The following is a 20,860-nucleotide window of genomic DNA, read 5'->3' on the forward strand; positions in this document are numbered from 1 at the left end:
TCTCAGGAAGCAGTCTTGTAATATGTATTATAACACACAAAAAAAGAAATGTGGGTTTTATATGTTATACTCTTTTAAAAAGAAAACAAATAATAATTATATACTGCTTGTAATTTTTCTGAGGAGTTTTTTATATAAGTTTTATATAAACTGCAGTTTATTAGAAGGACCAAGGATACTTTGGCATTCATGATACTGAAGGAAGGAGAGTCGAAGATGACTTTTGCAGGCTTAAGCAGAAAGTTTTCTATATATCCAAAATGTAGTTTATCAATGCAGAATACCACCTTACTAATAAATAGACAGAAAAGAATAGGCACTATGGTATCTACCTTTCAGAAGTCATACTTGGGAGACTGTTGACTGCAGTGTTAGGAGATAAGAGCATGAAGGGGGCTATTCTGCCTATAGTTCTAGCACAAAGAAAGAAATCTGTGATAAAAGAAAGAGCCCTTTGATGCAGTCTTAGAAGTATCAGGGAATAAGACAGAAGAGAGAATGGAATGATATAGGCAAAAATTTGATCAGTCACTTTTTCTAAGACAAAATCAGATGTGACCAACTTTAAATCTAGCTGCAGATTTCCTGAGCAAACATAGCAATGAAACAATTTCAACCCTGAATGATTTCCAAAAAGAAATTAAAAGAAAATAAATCATGGATGTTAGAAACATGGGTTTTAAGCAATGTCGAGAAATTACTTGGTTGATTTTTCTTGATCTAAAGCAAAATCAAATATACTTCTGGAATTCCTAAATAGTGAAACCTTCTTAAGTGACAGGAATTGCATAAATAATCTGTCTTGGTGATTTTGTGTGGTTTATACATAAAGAATTTCTCCTCATGTCTAGTTCAGAGCTGCTTTGCTGCCACTTTAGCCAAGTACTCCTTTACTTGCTCACACTTGGCAAGCAGAATGACTGAATACTGACATCTTTTTAACAACTTCTTATAGGGATAAGCATCCTGGTCCCCTCCAGCCTTCTTTTATCCAGAAAGAAAAACAAAACAAAGCACAACTTTCAGTGTTCTGTATAAGTCATATTTTCTAACCACCTTTTTTGTTGGTCCTTGGATCTTTTTCAGTTTGTCGACTACTTTTTTTTTTTATTAAAACATTGTCTGTAAAACTAGGCCCAGTACTTCAGGTGAGACCTAATTAGTTCTGTATTGCATGGAATAATTGACTCTTAATTTTGCTTATCAGACTTTTGCTAATTTTACTGTGAAAATATTTGCCTTTTTTCCTAGTAGCATCATCTTCTAATGTGGGTATTTTGTTGAACGATGTAATTCTCCAGTTTTGGTGTGGTGGTTTTGGGTTTTTTTTTTTTTTGCAGAATTATGCTCATGTTGCCATCTGTGGTTTTTCAGCTCAGAGCAGTCTCGAACTTTAAATAGGTATTACTGCTCCATCAAGATAGAAAAGAGTGACTTGTACCAGGCCCAGGATTGGTGCCTGAAAAAAATCCTGTTGGGTTACCATCCAGTTTGGCTACAGACTGTTTAAAATTAATGGTTTGATGTTTTTTAAACTACAGAAATCTCCATCATAACTTCCTAGTTTGCTGTAGTGTTATGTGGAACAGTCAAGGTCTAGCACTAACTGTGCTCTATACTCACTACCCACAATCCATAATTGGGGGGGGGGGGGGGCGGAAATTATTTCTCTTAACCAAAATACGGGCTTCATGTCACTTTCTTGCAAAATTCCGATGTATTCTTTTGGTCCTTATATATTGGTTCTTCAGTAGCCTCAAAAGAGAGGTGGTCGATGCCGCAAGCCTGTCAGTGTTTAAGAGGCATTTGGACAATGCTCTTAATAACATGCTTTAATGTTTGGTCAGCCCTGAAGTGGTCAGGCAGTTGGACTTAGATGATCACTGTAGGTCCCCTCCACCTGAAAATTATTCTAGTCTATTCTATTTTTCCAGTCTTCTGTTTTCAAGGTGTTTTGTAAAGCGAGCCAGGTACTGCCTGGCAACATGAGCCTATATGATGATGGAATCCCTCGTCTGAATTCCCAGATCCACAGTTATAAGCCATGCCTGCGTTAGCATGTAGCATGATGCAATAGGAGTGGTGGTGCTTTTGACCTGACATCTCTACTTCGCTTTGCGATCTTTGCTGTTGAACGCTCTTATCCCTAGGACTGAATGCCCCTTAGCACTCAGAGCACATTAAACTCTCATCTTCATGTTTAGATTCTTTGGACTGGCATTCAGATTATGTGCACTGAAGCCACTCTGATGCAAACTAAAGTGCAGTAAGTGAGGGTGATCAGAAGGCTCACCTCTATCCTGGCTAAAATGGTGGTCTATCACTGCCATACACACGTGCTTCTGACAAGGGGTCTTGGAGTACCAGCTTCATAGCCATGAGAGGAATCTGGTTCAGGTCCTTGGGATCATCAGCAGAAATCTTTTCACTTCAAAAACTGCTTGTCAATCACAAAAATTTATCAGTTAATATAGTGTGAAGAAGATACGTATATATATTGAAGACATGCCAGACCCTTATTGTGCAGAATGTCACTTGACTGTTCTCTTTTCTTCACTTTAGACAAGACATTAGTGTTTGTCAGTGTGATCCACAAAGAGGTGGTATCAGGTAAACAAGCAGTAAAGATAAATGGTGAGGAACATATTTTGAGAAGACCCCAAAATATTTTTTACATGATTTAAGCCATTGCCTGAATTGATTTGCTTAGCTGCTTCTTTGTAAGAAGAATGATGCAAAATAACTGTAACAGAATGAACATGTCTTTTATCCCCCCCATCTAATAGAACCAGAACTCTCTGATCATCTTTTCAGCAGATAACGTCTTCCATAACGTTTTATTCGTTAATCCATGTTTCACTGGTTTTACGGACAAAAGCAGTATGACATTAGAACTGCTTTACATGGAGAAGTCAGTCCAAATGCATGAATGTTGAGTGAGTGATCAGCCTCGCACAGGAAGTTCTTTGGGCAATAGTTTCTGGATTCTTTTGTAAGACAGAACAATAGCTCTGGGATCACTTGAGGATTATTTTTATAAATCAAATCGAGCTATACACTTTGTAACAAATCTAATAACCATACTGTGAATATAACACACAAGTCATTGGTATTGCAGGAGGTATGTGGTGGGGATGGAATTTACTGTGCCAAGTTCATGGCAGTGTTTTGCAGAGTAAAACTGGAGGTATGCTTGTCCTAACGTTAACGAGTTCTGCTGATGGTTCTATTGAATTCTGTTTGATTTTATTTGATATTTTGTTATTGGAAATACTGTGTCTTTTAAGTTTCTTTTATAGAGGTTTTTCAAATGGAGTTATACTTAGTGTTATGGTATGCCACCTTAGGGAAGAGTATACTCTAGACAATACATTATACTGCTGAAATGAAATAGTAGGGTATTTCTTTAGTATTCCCCGTGGGAGATTTGAAACATTACCAGAGCACATTGTAGGAACACCAGTGGAGCCATCTAGTGTCTTTTGAAGAATTTAACAGATTACCCATGGTTTTGCCATTGCAAAAAGAAATGTATTCAAAAGAAAAGGGTAATTTTTTGGCTTGAAGTGCTGGTATTTGTATTTATATTGATGTCAGTAGTCCAGCTTGTGAACAGGAACACAAATATATTTGTATAGTAACAAAAATGAAACTTTCTTCCAGTGAGGATTATTCTACTCAGTAACGAATTGTTTCTGCTAAGAGTATTGTAGTAAATGGAGAGCAATGAAACTCCCATTTACTGACACTTCCAAAGAGAAACCATATCATAACTGAAAAATCAGTTATTTTGAGAATGTGCAAAAATACTGAGCTGTAAACCAGCTTGTATTTACAGTTTGATTCTTAAATTTTTCATGTCACCTGGTAATCATGAGCGATTATTTCATATCCTGCCAAGAATCCAACATCAAAAACTTTGAGTCGTATATTAGTACCCTGATATGGAAAATGAACCTGCTTGAAGTAAATATGTAAATGATTCAAGACTAATTGTTTAACTTTCTGTGTGACAAAACACAATCGAGGCTTATGTTCCAGAGGTGTGTCAAACTACACTTTTTTTTCCTAATTGGACTAAAGACACAGTTACTGTATCTTAATTTCAAGTTTATCTTTATAATTCTGGGAAAAAAAATAAAAACAGGATCAGTGGTCTGTAGTGTTCTTGAAGACTTAAATAATTTAAAACCCTTTACCAGCTTTATGAACAATTTGCAGTAAAGCTTTTCACCTGCCTGAAGGGCTGCCATATAGCTAGAGTCCTCTGGAATTTCTGGGGCATGAGTTAAAAGGCAGGAAATTCCAATTAGATATTAGGGGCGAAAAAAATTGCCATAAGGGTGGTAGTACTGGAACAGGTTGCCTGGAGAGCTTGTGGAATCTCTATCTTTGGAGGTGTTCAAGGCTCAGCTGGACCTGGCCTTGAGCAACCCCATCTAATTAGACCTGCATTGAGCAGGGGCTTGGACTAGAAGACCTCCGGAGGTCTCTTTTGACAAATTATTCTCTGATTCTGTGATTCTCAGGTAAAAAGGTGACACCTCAGAAAAAAGTTCTCCATAACAGTCTGGACATTTGTGGATCAAATGGATTCTTGCATAATTCCAGTGTTGGAAAACTTCAGTTTAAATAAATGCTTAAGTAGCCTGCGCTTGTCTTACGAAGCCTGTGAAGATCATGTTACTGTGTATTTTCTAGCATCTCAAATGGCGTTCAGCTTCACATGGAAATGACCTGTAATTATTTTACTTACAAGATCTTAGCCTCTAATAAAGCAGGTAATACAAAAGTAAGTACTAGTCTAATTGGGGAATCGGCTACTGTGCAAAAGAGATGGAAAACTGCTTATAAATATAGAGAAATACAGCATGCAAAGTCCCAAGCCATGGAGCAGAATGTTAAAATGTTCTTTTCAGTTAAGCCAGTTCTCCTTTATTCTGGTTGGAAAGAAATAGAGTTAAAATACCACTGGAGTAAGTTGGCTTTGTTTTTTGGTTTTGTGGTGTTTTTTGGTTTGGTTTTTTTTTTTTAGTATTTCAGAACTCTCCTTTTAGATCACATTAAGTTTAATGCCTTTAGACTATTTTATCGCTCTCTATGGAAAAATAGATACTGAACTTTTCCTTCAGTAATGATCAAAACTTGCTGACCTTGGAATCCTAATCATCCTTTTGTAGCAGCAAAAGGTTTTGGGAGTTGCTTTCTCTTCTTCCGACTTTAAAAAAGCTAAAAATCATTTTATCTGAGCAGTGTCTCTTTTGAGTTTGCTATCAGAAAATAATAGTTTCCAGTCAATACCGGTGTTATATCTGCTTCAAAAATCCCCAGTAATCACTTTGGGGAAAAATTAATAGAAAGAAGCCTTTTCAGTGCCAGTGTTGTATTTATGCATTCAGTTTAGGTTTTTCTAAAAATAAAATTAATTGTTTATACCTAAGGGGTATGTTATTCTTATGTTGGAGTATGTTTATACACATGTAAAAAGTGTAATGTGTGTATAGATATTAATAAGTTTAAGTAAACATTTTTGGGGTGAACTTTTCAATGGAGAATTACAATAGCTGTTCAAATATAAACATGCTGTGAGAGACTTCTAGATCATTGAATCCAATTACCTGATATTACAAGCCACTGCATAATTTAATCTCCTTCACTATGCTCTATCTTAAAAGTAATTAGGAGTTCTATATGCAGTGCTCCAGCTATTCTAGAGTCTAATTTTTCATTATATGAAACTTTCTTTAAATTTCCGGTTAAAGTAGTTACCTAATTTAATTTTAGTTGAATAAAATTAACTAACAGTTGATTAATATCTATTAGCTCTTTTCTCTCCCTGGCATTTAAAGTACTCGGTGGAGAATATTAACATCTATTCTTGGCCTTCTTTTTTGTATGCAAAACAAGTTTGGGTTTTTTTTTTTTTAATACTTTGATCTCATAATAATAGCTTTCATTTCTTCTAGTCATCCTATTAGAGCTTCTCTGTACCAGTTCCACTTTGAGTTGCTCTCTTTTAGGTAAGGCTCCCGTAATGGCGTACAGTACTCCGGATGAAGTCTTACCATTAATACTTTTCTATTACTAATGAAAAGACTTCTGACTTGTACATCCTAGGATTTTGTTTCCTTTTTTATGGCTGTGTTCGCACTACTGTTTACTGTTCATTTTATGGTCAAATAAAACTTCGTGTTCCTTTTCCTCATGGTTACGCCCAGATGATGAGCTTCCAGCTCATGCAAGGTTTTTTTCTGGCGCTTCAGTACATGATTTCACATGTGATGCTGTTCAACTCCTCACATTTCTCTTTGGTCATTTCTTTATGAGCTTTGTCATCCTTTACTCGGGTACTTGCAACAAATTTAACTGGATTGACATTGCCTTTCCTAGGTTAATAGAAACTTGACTACAAATGCTTTTTTGCTTATGGGTTTTCAAGGATCATGTTTCATGATAGTTTAAATGGATTTATGCAACAGCTTCCGTTCTGATAGCCTGGCAGTCACATTTGTATACTTCCACATTATTTCTTCTGTATGGTATCTCTTTAACTTAAGCTGTTCATTTTGACCGCTTGAAAAAATCAGATTGTGTGGATTATGTAACTGTTCAGTTACCTTTTACGCTTGGTGGAGGTGGCTCACTGTTTTGTTTTGCCTCTGGATGTCGTCTTGTTTCACAAGTCGGGCATTTATTTTTTTTTTTAATGAATCTCAATTGGATATATTTTCCCAGTAGAGAGAAACAGAGCAGTAATTTATAATTGCGTGTGTACTTTCAGGACCAAACATTATTCAATTAAATATTCTCTTCTTTCTCCAAATACTTACAACTTAAGACTTTATGCTGTCATCTGCAGTGGCAAGTAACTAGACTGTACATGTAGTCTCTGTACATAAAAAAAAAAATAGGTGGTTGAAATTAGGATATTTCACCAAAACCATTAATTATTCTTATTTCGTATATTTAGTTAAAAGATAATTTGCACAATTTCTGGATGTTCATTGTGTAGGAGGGAAGTCCATTGGAATGCAGCATCTCATGACTTGTATGAAGTAAAAATGTCAATACACAAAACGCTGATTGTCAGAAAAGATCATCAATGGTGAAATGCAGCTAAATGTGCCAGATTTTATTATAAGATATTTCATAAATGAGATAACAGAATTAGAATTTAATATAGAATTGCCTGTAAGATTTTATGTGGATGCTAACCAGGTGGTATCTACAGAGCAACAAGATATTAATGGTTCCTAAACAAACTAGTTTTATGATTGCATTCTGAAACTGAAATTTTTAAATTAGAGAAAAGGTCAAGGTCACTGGGAAAGTGAATTGCTGCCAAATTGTGTTTTAAGCATTTTAAATCAGAAGCATTCTTACAGTTGTTAATATTCCATTCTTTTGTATAACTTTAGTAGTTCTTCAGCATTTAATGCTTACCAATGTAACTAAAAGTCTGTTATCTTGGGGGATGTACCTAACTTTTCAGATACAGTGTTTGAAAATTCTGACTTTCTTAAAGTTTTGATTTGACAAACTAGTAAAATACTTCCTTTTAAATATGCATATAAACCTTATAATCTTTAGTAGGATTAAGTACATGATTTTCTTTCCAAGAATGGATTGCAATGTTGTGAGAAGTAAATATAGATTTAATTTTGATTTGAAGTGCTTTGTCATTTGGGACAGAAGAGTTTATATTTTCAGAGAGTTTGTAAATTCAGAAGTAACGAGTACGATTTAACAAGGCGAAGTAACCATTGTGTGTAAAGAATGGGTAGTAGAAGCAAAGAAGTCTTCCAGTGTAGGTTTTTCTGCCTAGCTGTAAGGGTCACACTCATCTCATTTCAATGCAATGAGCTCACCAGTGAAGTACCATAAGGATATGTGGGTATGGTACGCAACCTGTTTGTTCGTAAATGATCTAAACAGGAGAGTGAATTGGTGGCATAGTTACTATGATTGTTGTTTAGGCTAAGTTACCTAATACGGCAAAAATGAAAGCTCATTCTGAAGAACTGCAAAAAACTTAGAAGGCAGGCAAGTGAAAAGACACATAGTTAAGTATAAAGTGTGGCAAAAACCATGTTAGGTTTACTTATGTAGTGATGGGTTATGAGCTGACCAGTCATTAATGGGCTTATAATACTTAGTTCTATGAAAACTTAATGCTCTGTCTTCGCTGGTGGTTAGAAGAGCATGCTACAAACTATTAGGGAAGGAATAGAGAATAGAAGAGTGAATGTTAGCGTGTCGTTTAAACCCATGATATGATTGTATTTTTAATTTTATGCACAGTTCTTGTTCCCTTGTCTCAAAAAGGATAAGACCTGGTACAAGCAAAGATTCGGAAGAGCAAAGCTTTGTGGCTTCTGTAATTTCCAGCTGAGTGATGCCCCTACTGCACTTCTGCTGTTATTTGCATTCCTCTTGTGTTCTGCTTCTCTTATTTCTCCTTCCGACAATTAGAAGCATATAGCTGGGAGACGTGACACTGTCCAAGCGATGGGCAGACAGTTTAACACGTAAGGTGGAAGTCAATTAGGAATGTAGACATGCTCTTAAGTGATAGTTTAGATAAGACTGACAGGAGGGAAGAAAAAGTTACTTATTTCATTTGTAATAAATTCTTGATGCCAGGTGCATTCATCCTTAGTGTTCTAAGGTTTACCTACTGTGTCAAAGAAAGAAATAGTTTGTCAAAGGAAATAAAAATCCTGTAGGGCTTTATCAGGCCACTCCAGTACTGCTGAATAATTAAGAAAAGAAAAAAAGCTTCTGTTGCTCAGATTGTTTTTCCATCTATTATGTTATAGCATTGCCACTGAGTCTCAAGGTCTAGACTCATATTTTGTTAACAAGGCAAAGGCTATGCAAATATATTCCAAGTATCAGTAGCAGCAGGTCTGTCAAAGCAACAATTATGCACAATCTTGAGCAAGCTCCCTCCATGAATAGAGCATTTTAGAGTGCCAGAATTTATGATGTGGAAAAGTATTGCGTAAATTTGCTTTGTTAGCTAAAGAGAATTTAACAGTAGTTACATTCATTATTTGGTTCTGCAGGGAGGAAAAAGAGATGCTTTTTACATACTGTATGTCTGTGTTTTTATAATAGTGTTACAAAATATAAATCAAATTGTAATAGTAATTTTAAAACAATTGAACGTGTGGGTGTAGGTAGAGTAGCCTTTTGACAGTTCATTGCATGTTGCTTTTTAAATCATCAGTGTACGTTCTGTTAACTTCAAGTTCATGCTTTATATAAATTAAACCTTTTATTCAGCTAATGAATGGATACCCTTGGAAGTTGGATAGCTATATTCTAATCTTGGAAACTGACTACAAGATTATTTTATACTTTCTTCATAAACCTTTGTTTATGAACAGATTACTATGGATTTCTGAAATTAGGAGTTTAGAGGAGAAAGCACTGGACACTGTATGATTTAACTTTCTTTTGCTAGAAAAAGAATTTACTTGATCTGAGATTCTCTTATGTGTAAAAATTCCTTCTTCATTAATATCCATATTATGCAGAGAATCATTAATTACTGATTTAGGTAAGGTAGAAACATATTTAGGCAGCACAAACCAAAACGTTGCAGGGAGGGAAAGCAGTTAGTAAAGAAAGTACACTTTTTTGTTCATTTAATACAGGAGAGACAAGTTCTTGTCTTTTGAAACTGTAACGTTTCATATATGGTATTTTGGTCATTATACATAGCTGATCACAATTGATCAGTAAATCTGATTGAATGGTAAATCTGTTTGTGTGCCTCATCCCCAGTCTGAAACCCTGAATATAACTTCAAATTCCTCTGAGACTGGGCATTGACACTGGGAAAAAAATTGTATTCTGCTCATTCCATGCATGTTGCAAAAATGTATCTGCAAGGATTGTTGCTATAGATTTTAGTATTCTTATATTCATGGGCTGAAAGATGTTTATACACAGCTGTTATGTTTCTGATGTCAATTTGTACTTCTCAACTTGCTGATGTATATCCAGAATTTCTTTCTGTATTCTACAGGGTTTTGGCGACTGAATTAAACAGAACTTTTCTTCCTTCTAAGGCCAGTAGCAACATTTCTTTTGAGTTCAACGAAGCACCATTGCGTCTTTAATGAAAGTATGGATTTATATGTGGGTTGTTGGGGAATCATCATAGAATCATAGAATAGTTTGGGTTGGAAGGGACCTTTAAAAGTCATCTAGTCCAACCCCCCCGCAATGAGCAGCGACATCTTCAACTAGATCAGCTGTAAGGATATCTTTTAAATGCTAGTATAGAAAGAATAAGGAAATAATGCATAAGATTTATCAACTCTTAGGGAAAGTTGCTTTACTACCTTTTCTTATACTGAAAAATAACCTTAGAACTAGAACTTGAATAATGAGATGAACATTCACCCTTAAAAAGTGATCATGCAAACTGTCAGCAGAAATGCTGCAAGACCATCAAAACTTCTTGCAGTAATTGTTAAAGTAATATTGGTTATTAGGAGGTCTGAAATAACAGGCAGATTCATTGATGTATGTAATATATACGTACTGGATCTGATGGGGTGGGGTGGTGTCATTGGCTGTGGAAATTACTGCGTAAGTGTCTTCTTGCTTCAGAAGTATGCTGTAGCCTGTCTGCTTCCACTCGTGGCTGAACGGAGGAAGAACCACAGTGACTGTGCTTGTAAAACCAAAACCATCCTGCAGTGCTGTAGTGGGGCATTCCTGCGTCAGCAGAGACCATAAATCCTTCTGTGATTCACCTCCTTTTTTTTTCAGTTATTCCTCTCAAGTCTTTGATTTCCGTGACCATGGAAAATGAGCATTTTTGAAAGTGCATCTAGCGGTTTTGCTACCTGATTCGCCAGTTTGCCCAGCAAACTATTCTCTGCTCTGTCGTCTTTATTTGCCCTGCACTGTGCTCCCTGGAGGTTGTGTGAGAACAGGAGAGGGAATGCAAAGCAATAAAAAAAGAGCCAATTCCCTTCTTTCCAAAAGGAAGCTGGTCAGCTTTAGACTTAAAATCAGTATTGATAAAGCTGAGGGTCACAAAGAATGTTTGGTAGGCCTGAGATGATGATACAGGTATTCAACTATTCTTGCATTATGTCCGCTGAACCTTGTAAAACTAGACTGTCCTATTGCTGTGAATGCTAACCTAACATATACCTCAAGCTAAAACCCCCAGATGGGGCAATGTAAAGTCCAGAGAAATATTTACGATTCTTCTGATGGGTGGTGTCTTATCCTTTGAGCTGTCAGGTCTCATGAATGAAGAGCAAATCATTCTAATGGCTTGGTTTTCTTGGCACATCTGAATGATGACAGCATATTATGTATTTTACATATATTATGTAATAAAGGTGGCATGCGTAACAATGTTACGTATTTTATAACAACGGTTTTAATGCTGGCTAGCTGCAAATTGCATAAAATAATATAATTTGCTCTTATTACTCAGCAAAACTTTGTGTTACTTAGGAAACTTAAAAATACATTTCCGCAAATTTTGGTGAGGCATACACTTTTGAAATTTGCCTTAATAATCACTAGTCTTATTCTATTAGTCTTTCATTTGCCCAGAAAGAAATGACCTCCTTAATCTGTAATTTATCCAGAGAGGAACATTTTTCATTAGGAACTTAAATTTTCATATTTGTTTTTGACAGAATTGAACATACCTGCTATGAAAGATGTCCAATATCGTAAGATTTCTGATGTACTCCATGGAAATTATCTTTGATATTTGTGTTTTTGATTAAATAATTATATTTTTTCCTTTAATTGAAACAGCATTTATAGTTCCTTCAATTTAGAACAGTAGTTTTTACTGAAATTGTGTTTGTGTTAGTGGACAGAATAGTGGAATGCGTACTTTACATATAAGTTAAAATGAGCATTAAAATAATGAGCAATCTGTTTTGAGGCATCCTGAAATTTCTTACAGGTATGCTTGAGAGGTTGTTAGAAACAGGTTTTGGCGCTTGGAGTCAATGAGACAGGAGGAGCAAAGGACAGCATCGTTTTATGGAATCTGTAGCGGAGTAAGAAGGAGCGGAAGTTTTGCTGGAAGCTGCAGGAAAACAGTTAAAGCAGGAAATACCTAGTTTCATAAGGGTTTGTATAAAAGAGAGAGAAGACAGGGAATTGACAAGAGGAGACAGAGAAAGGCAATCATTTTCACCTTTGGGATGGTAGTCCTGACAGTGTAAGATGTTCAGTGTTCTACAGGTTAATACAAAAAGGGGGTTTTGTTGGCCTTTTTTTGGTGTGATGTCTTCAAGTTATATGGAAAGACATATTTAACTTCTAGAATGTATACATACCTTTTAAGTGTTCCCTACTCTTAAGTGGGAGTACGTGGTATGTAAATGTTTACCGATTCATAAATACTTACAATGGCGTTTCTGTGATCTTAACACACAGAATAAAATTATTATTATAGCCCTCAAATTTGAAAATATGAACTTACTTGGTTCTATGGAGATTGCTTTTCACATACACTTCTTCCTGTTATCAGGTCCTTGTTCATCAGTGGCTGAGATTTGGTTTTGTAATTTTGTAGCACAAAACCTAGCCTAGACTGAACTGTCGGTTCTCAGATAGATATATGGGCTTTTTCCAGAGCTATAATTAATTTTTTATAAAGCTGGGAATGTAATGACAAGGTTCATTTATAAGTTGATAGATGTTATTTTTTTTTTTTCTTTGCAAACGTGAAAACGATGCCAATTTCCCATTTGTCAAAGGTCATTTAAAATTTTTTACAGAATATTCAGGTATGTTTTTTGAGAGGGGTGTTGCACTGAGGCAGAGTAACGCTCACAGGTAGGATGCGGAAAGTTCCAGGAATTTATGACTGGAGTACTTTGTGGTTTGCTTCTAGGTGTGCCTGGCCCAGCGCAGCCGTGAGTGAAAGTCACAGCTATCTGACAGCTGCTGAGTGACCTAGGTGAAGCGAGTCAATGACATCAAACCAGGTCTGTACCAATATCCTCAGTACAGCTGGTGCTAATTGGCACCCCTGTTGGCAGCCTCAGTGGAGTTACTGAATCAAACAAAGCACCAGATTGGTCTCCTTGTTTGATGTGCATTGGCAAGAGTTAGCTGAAAAACTTTTTTTTTCCCAGTTCTCTCAAAGAAACCATTTGTTCTGGTTGAGTAAAAGGTAGTTTTCACTGTTGACAAGGGATCATCACTTCCCGACTTTCTATGTATTCATACATAGAATTTGTAAGGGGAGCAATGGTGAAAGATCAAGAGCAAGTATTGTTATATACACATAAAAAAAATGCTGAAGCACCATGAAAGCACAATCGTATTTTTCTGTGAAATTACTTGAATGATTGATGTCACAGCAAGCTCTGTGACAACGGAGAGATACGAGAGAAGGGAAAAGATTTTCTCTGTTTATTTTGTAGAAGATATATTCATGCTTCACTTTTTTCCTGTGCACATCCCTCTCAGCTGAGTAAAATAAAAAAGAAATATTTTTATAAAGCATTGTAGAATACCAGAGGTTAACTGAAAGCAGAAGAACCTGAAATACATTAGGAGACTTTGAACTTTCTCATTCTGCTCTTTCATATAATTGAGAAGTGTGGATCCAATGCCGTCTATCAGAATTACAATGCTATATGTCGTAGTATAATATAATAAAATACTGTGTTATGACCTGAACAAAGGGTCCTGAACCCAAGGTTCTGTGTTATTTGCCAACTGTAGCAAACAGTACAAGAATTCTGCAGGCTCTTTAGGTTGTTGCGCAATAATATCTATTAAGGCCCCAACAACGTATGTAGCAGCTGAAATAACTTTATTATTTTTAAAAGTGGCTAGATTGTCTGTGTTCCCAGTGTTCTTTTAAAATCTTGAATACTTTTTTCTTGGAGCATGTCAAAATTAATAAAGAGGGAGCGAGCATGTTGAATATTTTGAGAAGTTAGAGGTTGCTTGGCTGTAGCAGTTGGGAATTTATCAAAAATTACCATGCTATGACCACACACATACACAAGCCAAGTGAGAGCTAAACATATGACAGGTATTGTCTGCTTTTTTACATCCTCAGACCATACTCTCTGAAATTGTCTTAGCTTTCTACATAGGAATCTTCAAGTAATTCAGTATTAAACCCTGCAATCTTACTTCTCCATTTATGAGAGGGGCTAAAAGCTCTTCATAGTTGTTTTATGTTTCTAAAATATTCTGAATATGTAAAGGGCTGTTCAAGTACTAAGTTTAAATATTTTCTCTTAAGCAAGAGGATTGGATTTAGTTAGATTGTAACCTTCAAAGATCACCTAAAATGATTTAAATGCTCTCTATGTGACCCTTTGTAGTCTTAACAGCTTTTGATGGTATCCCCAAGACCCGCCTAAAACCCCCATTCAGTCTTGGTCTGTCATCTTTTGATATGCTCTCTCTTCTCAGGCTTTTTTGAACTATAAGCTCAGCTGTTTTATTTGATATTTAGGGATGTTCCCTGGTTTACCTTTCCTGCTTTTTCCACTAAGTGCTGTTTTTGCAATATATTAAGACAGAAAGGGTAGTAGACAGATTTTCACACTAGATAAGTATGGTCATGGAACATAAAACTTCTAATGCCCAAAGAAAACATTGGAACACTGAAAAAGAAAGCAAAAAGAATTTCTACATACCTGGGGAGAGCAGAAGGCATGTGACTGTAGGAAATAAACATTTTTAGTGTAGGGTACCCAGCTTTTATTATTTGTTTCAGGTTATTCTGGAAAGAGGATTTACAGATGAAGTAAACAAAAATCTGAAGGCAGAAGGAATTCGGGCTAAATTAAGCATTTTTAGTGAAAATCGTGTGTAGCAGGCAGTTATTTGAACATAGGTGTAAAGAATAGTAGACAAGGGGCAAGAGTTTTATTATGTTCTAATAAATGCTTCTGAATGCTTGGTAAAATATTTTTCTTTAAATAAATGTCATGCTCATAATCTAATAGATTAGTACTTGTCATCACTATCATCATTGTTACTATCCTATTGAAAAAAGAGTTGATACTTTGTCATGGTTTAACCTCAGTCGGCAACTGAGCACCACACAGCTGCTCGCTCACTCTCGCCCCACCCCCCCCCCCCCGGTGGGATGGGGGAGAGAATCGGAAGAGTGAAAGTGAGAAAACTCGTGGGTTGAGATAAAAACAGTTTAATAATTTAAATAAAATAATAATAATAATAATAATAATAAACAAAGCAAGTGATGCACAATGCAGTTGCTCACCACCTGCCGACTGATGCCCAGCCAGTCCCCGAGCAGCGGCCCCCCCGGCCAGCTTTCCCCCAGTTTATGTACTGAGCGTGATATCACATGGTATGGAATGTCCCTTTAGCCAGTTTGGGTCAGCTGTCCTGGCTGTGCCCCCTCCCAGCTTCTCGCTGGCAAGGCAGTATGAGAAGCTGAAAAGTCCTTGACTAGTGTAAGCACTGCTCAGCAACAACTAAACCATCGGTGTGTTATCAACATTGTTCTCATCCTAAATCCAGAACACAGCACTGTGCCAGCTACTAGGAAGAAAATTAACTCTATCCCAGCCGAAACCAGGACACACTTGTATTTCCTTTCATAAGGTAATAAATGTTTCATAGCTGTGTACTTGATTAATTGAAATATATGAGATACCCGAGATGCTTAAAATTGTTTCTTCTAATCCACAAAGAAACAGCAGTTCAGAGAACTGACCTGAACATTTTAATATAGTCATTATAATCTCATGAAATGCATCTATTTTTAGTAAAGATTTATTTTCACCAAGACACCTCTATCCGCTATTGATACACAAAATGCGGTGTATAACAAACAGGTTATACGCAGAGGCTATAATTTCACACAGCTGAAAGGCTGACATCAAAATGTCAATCTAATTCTTTTTCAATCTTTATTTGCAAACTCCAAAACATTTTCCAGCTGAAGCATCTCTTTACCAAAGACTAAATTTCAACTTACTTCAGATATACTTCTTTTTTAATTACCTTTTGGCAGACCACAAATCAAAGCCACTGTCCCAAACATCTTAGCCATCCGCATACTTATGACTTGTTTAAAGAAACATAATCAAATTTCTAGCATGTTATTAATGGAGTTCAAAATACTTTTTGATTGGTTGGTAGCACAGTACAGCACTAGTTCATAGCACGGATTACTGTCTGCTGGAGGAACTAGACAATAGCAATTTATAATTTTTACCAGATCTCATTTATTTTCATCTCCCACACACAGAATTTTAAAGGTCATTTGTTTGCACAAGTTGTAAAGTTAGAAACACTGCCCAGCTGGACAAAGTGGTACAGGTTTTCAAGAAAATTCCTCTCATTATATTGAGGGGAAATATAATCTCAAAGCTATAACTACATAGCTTAAATTGGTTTAAATATGTTAAGTGGATCATTGTGCTTTTCAGGAACTGTCAGTTCTTATTAAGCTGCATCGTTGTGTTTAATTATGTGCTGGACAGTAATCAATTCAGAAATGTGTATGTGTGATCATGATATCCCTCATGAAATTTGTTCATTCAAGGTATTTCCCAGTTTTTGTGCTATGTTAAATAGGTTGATTCATTCTGCTCTAATGAGGATACCGTTGTGTAGCTAAATGCTCTTCCATATGGTTGCGTTCATAATTTCTTCCTTTTAACAGAGCTTTCTCTCTCTCTCTCTCTCTTCCCCCCCCCCCCCCCCCGCCCCTTGGCACATTTTCTCACTCCAATTGGATGGGTGCAGAAAAGGTCCTGATTCCCTGTTCATACACTATTTAAAAACTGTAGCCACTGGAGTTGACTAAATTATGTCATAATGCCAGTTGTCTTGATGTTAAATTGACCTGAAAGAAGGATTAGACTTAAGCTGATATTTTGAAAAAGATTGGGTTGGGGTTTTTTTTCAAAATTACTATAACGCTGAAGTGTCGAAAGATACATGGGCAGCTGTCCTTTTGTAGCTGAAACAGTTAAATGAGTTGCGCTCTCCGTCCATTCACTGATGCCATGTAACTTAGACACAATTATATGAGTTAACCTGGTGGACCTTGTAATAATTTGAATGCTAATCCATAGTGCTGAGGAGCAATTATCAGAACCGTAATCAAAACTCAGATGTGAAGGCAGTGGCTTCTTGTAGGGCCAGAAATATATTGTGTTTTGCAGGTACTGCTTAAAAATGCAGCAGCATGTTGGTTAGTCTTTTTAAATCTTTGTGAAATTCATTGAGATTTTGACAGATAAAATAAATTATTTAATTGTAGGTCACTATATATAAACAAGAATCAGAAGGCTAGGTTTAGACACCCAAGAAAGAGTTGGGCACTTCAGAGATGTGTCATCATCTCCCTTGCCATGCCGCTTTCCCTTCCCAGTATGGGAATGTTAAGCAAGAACCACCTTAAATCTAAGAAAGAAGAATGCTAAGCACAAAAATGCATGTAAAACTCTACTCTCCCCAGTGATTCGGTGCCTGAACCAAAACTACACTGAAGTATTTTATCTGCTTATGATCCAGTGCTCCTCATTTGCCCAATTATTTTTGAAACAGCAAATACCACTAAAAAGAAAGGTGTTTGTCCCATGGCAGGAACCCAGTTTCTTTTCCTGGCGGGTAAGTATTAACCACAAGGCTGTGCAGTTGTGTTCTCTTGTCTGCTTCTCCCCTAGGTCCAAGAACCGTTCGTTCTTTTCTGCACTTTGGCCTCACTTGACTAAGGGCCCTGCTCAGCACATCAGGGTGGTGGTCAGGGCGTTCCTCCTGAATGTGAAAGGTGTCCCTTTGCGTTCCTGCGTGTTGAAAAAATGAAGTTTTAGTCCGGTTTCCATTTCTTTGAGATCAAGCAGGAAGGGAGTAAAAAGTTAAGGAAGCTTAAGTAGCTGCTGATGGGTGGGTTGGACCAATTTTCAATGTTGACATATGAAAAGTACTTAAACTATTATTTTGGGAATAGCCCTACTGATTCTGAGACAAGTGAGTGCTACTATCTAATTCCTGCTATACAAGGGGAAGACACCGCACTGTTATAATGAAAATTGAGGCTATTTATTTGTTATTTTCTTACAGGAAACAGATTCGAGCTCTTCTAGGACAGTTTAGCCAGTCAGAGGCTTTGTTAATCTCCTCTGGAGTTGAGCCAGGGACTCTAGATGGAGTTCTCTTGGATGCTGGCTGTTCTTCTATGCAATTTGATACACCTGAAAGAGGTTTTTCCCTGCAGAAGGATGGACCTTTGGACATGAGGATGGATAGTGACAGGTACCTGTTAATAAAATATTTCTCCTTGAAACTCAAAAACTGTGAGCTCAGCAACCCCCGTGCATTTCGTTTCCCCTTAAACTGAAGAACTGTCATCATCAAACCACATCTAATTATGCCCAAGTATACTGTTTTTCTTTTGCCACAAAACTTTTCAATCTCAATACTTAGAACCCTGGTTTTTCCTTCTTTGAAATAAGAGGAAAGTTCCAGTGATGAGTAATTAAACCAATAACATTTTTAACTGTACCATTAAAATTTTACATTTTTGGCATGTATAGTATACAGTCACAGGGGCATCTCACGTCGAGGCCTGTCTTCTCCCTGTTATTTCCGCAGTTTCTCAGATGTACTTGATCTGCAGGCTCACAACCCCTTACTGCAGTCCCTTTCCTTTTCTGCCACACTTATTATTTGTGGAACCTTCACTTGAGCATGTTCAGTTGCTCCCTCAGGAAAGGAGCAACCTCCCTCTTCTCTGCAATGGCCATCTGACCCAGTTACTTCTCTCTAAAAGCAACGTAATATAAAATAATTAAAAACCCATCCATGATATCTGCCAAATGAAATCGGATAGCAACGTTGCTTTTAACACACTAGTATAATGTTGTCTTTCATGCCTGTATATTTATTGTAAGCTTTCCTTAGCAATATTATAAGCTTCCTTTCACTTTGTGTAGGAGGCACATCAGGCTTACTTAATTGTCAAATTAACAATTACTAAATAAATCACCTCTATTTAAATTACTCGAATTGGTGTTTAGTACATTCAAGAGCATGAAAATCAATGGTGGAATGATAATTTCTGCTTATGTAGCAGTTTTCATCTTCAAACAACCTAACATATTTCTGTAGCATCGTGCTTTTTACATGAACGACCAAAGATCTCTGTTGTATAGATGATGGCAGTAATTGTATGATGCTTTACTGGGAGAATGCAAATTTTTGCTTTGTGTTTTGATGAACCTGTAGTCTTAAGAAATGTCATTCGATCTTTCATTGCTCACGTAGAGCTGATGAGAAGCCTCAGTTTCTAGGGAATTATCTTAACACATTAATGTTAAGTCTTAACACAACAAATTTCATGATACTCGCTTTTTCCAGTTTTGTGTTTAAAAAAAAAAAAAAAAAGTGATCCTCCTGGGATTCAGCCCTCAGATTTCAAGAATCTGAACTCCAGGCTTATATTTGCATCATGAGAATACATACATGGAACAGGAGCATAAGAACAAAGGATACCTGTGGCATAACAAAATCCTTACACTACGGTTGTTGCTATGATACTACTTGCCTCTGATTTCCAAGTTTTGTTATCTTTTGTAAGATACTGCAGGAGTGTAATAAATGCCTGAAAAATATTCTGCACATTCATGTCTTTGTAGAAGAGAATTTATTAAGTAGGTTGTACGTTTTCTCCGATTAGTAAACCCATATATGATGTTCATAAAATACCTTGAACTATTTCAATAGCAAAGTGACAGAGATTTTAAAAAAAATAAATGTATGGCTTACACTGTTTATATTGTAATAATTCCTGTCATTTGTAATATTAGGTCATTTCTGTTCTCTCAAGACAGTATTTGGATATAAATCCTTGTGTCTTTTAGTGAAAAGTGAAGTTAAATTATTTTCATGAGCAATTGTTTTCATAGCAGGAGATGTGAAAGAAAAGATCCTTGAAACCAGTTCTGATTAGAAAACAGCATATAATGCAATGTGACTGAAATGAACCCATAAGGGGCAAGTTTATATTCTGAAGCTGGCTAAATAAAAAGTCACACAGCATTCCCATTTTAACACGATATTGAAATGTATTTATTCTTGTCAACTCATTAAGCATAGTTTATGATAATACTTGGAAGTTTCAGCTGTTCTAATTGATGTTAAGAAGCAAACTCTGTTTAAAGTAGCAAGAAAAAGGATTTAAAAGGTGCAAGCTACATCTGTTTTCATAGGGTTGCTGTCTCTTATTTGAAAACCTCAAAGGCACTTGTATGCGGTGTGTGAGTTTGACTTTGTCTCAATGCTATGAAGCTTTACCTCTTGTCAATGAAAACTGACGTCAGTGAACTAATTGGCTCTTCTTGTGCGTAGGTACCCTGAAATGCCCACTGCTGCTGATGTTGTGAATGCTTTAGATCAACAGGCGCTTGCGTCCATCCTGAGAACATACGGAGAGGAGAGGCACGCCAAGAAAATCGCTTCAGCCATCGTTCAGGCACGCAGCATATACCCCATCACCAGAACTCAGCAGCTTGCAAGCATTGTTGCAGGTACCCTCATTAATTCTTCACAGTGGCTGAGGAGAAAAAATATTAATCCCCAAAGTCCCAGAGGGATCTATTTGTACTTGAAATCATGCAGGATCTAATCCTGCCTATTCTGCTCTGATGTCAGCTCTCTTTCTTTTTTTTTAAGCTCCCACTTTTTATATTGTAGTTTGATTAGTTTAATAATAGATTTTACATGAAGTGATTTATCATTTTGCCAACCAACTTGAAACACAGAATGACAGCAGCCTAGGGAGTTCTTTATCCCAGCTATTGATAAGCCTTCAAATATCAGATACGTCATATACCTCTCTTAGTTTTAA

General features: G+C 36.5%; 1 protein-coding gene across 2 annotated transcripts in view; it reads left to right on the forward strand.

Moving 5' to 3' along the window:
- METTL15 (methyltransferase 15, mitochondrial 12S rRNA N4-cytidine) overlaps positions 1-20,860 on the forward strand; it is a 98,540-nt gene that overhangs the window by 69,050 nt on the left and 8,630 nt on the right. For both annotated transcript variants that reach the window (XM_076343871.1, XM_076343870.1), the window contains exons 4-5: positions 18,076-18,267; positions 20,362-20,540. In XM_076343871.1, coding sequence (XP_076199986.1) covers positions 18,076-18,267; positions 20,362-20,540 — 371 coding nt within the window. The remainder of the gene's footprint in view (positions 1-18,075; positions 18,268-20,361; positions 20,541-20,860) is intronic.

The sequence above is a fragment of the Aptenodytes patagonicus genome, chromosome 7 (genome assembly GCF_965638725.1).
Source record: "Aptenodytes patagonicus chromosome 7, bAptPat1.pri.cur, whole genome shotgun sequence".
NCBI classification, from domain to species: domain Eukaryota; kingdom Metazoa; phylum Chordata; class Aves; order Sphenisciformes; family Spheniscidae; genus Aptenodytes; species Aptenodytes patagonicus.